The sequence below is a fragment of the Vombatus ursinus genome, unplaced genomic scaffold, assembly GCF_900497805.2.
Source record: "Vombatus ursinus unplaced genomic scaffold, bare-nosed wombat genome assembly UNPS02014772.1, whole genome shotgun sequence".
In the NCBI taxonomy this organism is placed as follows: Eukaryota; Metazoa; Chordata; class Mammalia; order Diprotodontia; family Vombatidae; genus Vombatus; species Vombatus ursinus.
In genome coordinates, this window is record NW_020954550.1 from 14,754,433 (window position 1) to 14,757,036 (window position 2,604).

General features: G+C 63.3%; 1 protein-coding gene across 1 annotated transcript in view; it reads right to left on the reverse strand.

The window, feature by feature from the left end:
• Positions 1-481, reverse strand: part of ZSWIM6 (zinc finger SWIM-type containing 6) — a 209,084-nt gene extending 208,603 nt beyond the window's left edge. Inside the window, exon 1 of the mRNA XM_027863642.1 lies at positions 3-481. Coding sequence (XP_027719443.1) covers positions 3-466 — 464 coding nt within the window. The 5' untranslated portion in view covers positions 467-481. The remainder of the gene's footprint in view (positions 1-2) is intronic.
• Between the last annotated feature and the right edge of the window lie 2,123 nt (positions 482-2,604).

Here is a 2,604-nt window from a genome sequence, read left to right on the forward strand (position 1 = left end):
TGGACGACGAGGACGAGGAGACGCCGCCGCCGCCGCCGCCGCCGCCTCCGCCGCCGCTCTCGTCGCCGCCGCCGCCGCCGGCGCCGCCCCCGGTATTGAAGGACGAGTACATGCAGATCTCCCGCTCGCTGCGAGGGAAGGACCAGTAGACTATCCGGCGCTGCACGGGCTCCGGGATCCGCTCGAAGCGCTCCTCCACCCGCTGGAACGGCCACTTCTCGGCCACCTTCCTCGCCGCGATGTCCAGCAGCGACTCCGGACTCTGGGTCTTCCCGAGCGGTAGCAGCCCCAGCGCCGAGCCGCCCCCACACACAGCCGCGCCACCCGGTCGCTGGCCCGGCCGGCAGGCGGAGTTGTAGCCGCTGCCCCCACTGCTGCCGCCGCCGCTGCTGCCCCCGCCTCCACCGCCTCCGGGCCGGCAGCAGAGCCGTTTCGCTGGAGGAGGCTGCTGTCCGCGCTCCGCCATGACCGCGCAGCTTCTAACCCCACAGCGGAAGTGCCGGGACCCTATAAACGGCACGAGGAAGCGCGACACGCACACGCCGCCGCGACGCCACGCCGCCATCTAGGGCTAGTCGCTCCTTGTAGGGGCAGAGGAGGCGGGGCCTTCCCCGCGAGGAGGCGGGTGCTGGGGAGAGGGGCGGGGTGAATGTAAGGGCACTTACGGGAGGAAGGCGGGGCTTATGCAAATCACCGGGCCGAAACATAAATAGAGTGAGCCATGGACCCCCCCCCAGAGGGGGGCGTCGGCGGCGGTGGCGTCGATCGCTCGGGTGGTGCGGGTTGGTAGTTGGGGTGGGTTGGTAGAATGTCAACCTGCTGTGACGTAGGAGGGCGGGGGTTCAGGCGGGGTTCCCGCGGGAAGGGGCGGGACCCGAGGCCGTGGGTGTGTCCGTTCTCCCGCTTGCCTTCGCTCCCCCCAACCTCGAATGCACAACCTCTTTTTGATGTCAAACAAGTGCAGACGCGCCTCGGGGGCAGCGGCGGGGGAGGGAAAGGGAGAGGTGGGGAGAGCAAGATGGGGAAGAGAAGGGGGAGGAAGGAAACAAGGAGAACGGGAATAGAAGTATGGGGGGGGTGTCCGGGAGAAAATGGGGGCGGAGCCTTTGGGTTCCCACCCCCGCTGCTAGAGACCGCCCGCCCCGGGAAAAGCCTCTGGGCGGAGGAGGCGCTTTCAAAACAAAGAAATGCGGCAGGAGCCCCGGGGGAAAGAGTGGGGGGGGAGAGGCGGTGCGCCTGTTTCCCCTCCAGCCCCAGCAGCTGGGAACTCCCCCGCCCCCTCCTCCAGCCGGGGCAGTGGAGCAAGAAGGGAAAAGGAAAGGGGCGGGAGGCTGCGGGGTCGCCTTTTTTTCCTTCGGGCTTCCAGACCGGGCCGCGCGCTCTGGAAGGGGAGGTGTGAGCTTGGCCGCGCAGGGCCAGGGCCGGCTCCGGCTCCGGCTTCGGCTCTGACTCCCGGCTCCCGGCTTCCGGCTACTCGGTCCCGGGGCACTTGCATCTATCTTTCTGTTCCCGTGCGGCGCTGGAGAGAGAGTCGAGGAAGGGGACTGGCAGGAGCTGAGATTGGCAAGCTGGCCACGGGTCAAGTGCCCATAAAATCCGCAAAGCTCTTAAAAAGCCCGTCCCACTGCCAGGTCGGCGCGGAGTCGGGTGTCTGGACCGAGGGTGTTGGTTGCACCCTCCCTCGCCTGCCAAGAAAGATTTCGGGGTCGCCACCTTCTCCTTATTACCACCTCCCACTCCCTTCCCGCCCCCTCGGACTCTCTAGCCCCGGGTCCCCTAACCTGGGGCTGTTGTAGGTAACAGTTCCTCCTTATTGGCGCTAGGGGACTGGGGGATTTTAATGCTTTCTGAAAAAGAGCCTGGTAAATACCTTCGCTTCTAGAAAGAGACAGGGACGGGGGGGGGGGAAGGAAGAGAAGAGAGAGAGAGAGAATGAGAATATGAGAGTATGAGAATATAAGAGAGCACATAAAGAGAGGGGAGAGACTGAGGGAGACAGAGACCTCCTCCTCCCGTTGTAGGCTTCGAGAGGAGTAGATGCGCTGCGCGTATTTCGAGCTTCTGGGGGGGAAATGATAGCTGGGAAATGAGTTTTTAAAACACCTTTGTGTACATGCATAGAGAGAGGATGTTACTGGAATTCCGCTCTGGAAATCGAGGAAGGATTAGTGATAGCTTAACTGCAGCGTCCAGCGAATGTAGGGATTGTCCCAGCCCCCAGGACGTGCCTGCCCCCAGTCCCACCTCCGAGGGCTCTAAACCCAACTACCGGAGACTGACCCGGGGCGGGTGCCTGAAGGGGGCTGGGGGGGGGGGTGTTGCAAAGGACACACACAGGGAGAGGCTGGAAACTGTCACCGCGTGGCTCCTCCTCTTTTACAGATTCAATACACAAACTCCTCCTAGCCGGGGGAGAGCGAGAGCAGAGCCAGCTCATTATTCTAGAGAAAGGGAGAGTGAAGGAGTTAGGAAGCCGGACTTGCCCTGCGGCGAGGGGAGGAGAAAAGAAGAGGGAGAGGTGCGGGGTGCGAGTAGAAAGAGAGGACGAGCGAAAGGAGAGTGAAAGAAGGAAAGAGAATGCAATGGAGTTGTCGATCCCAACCA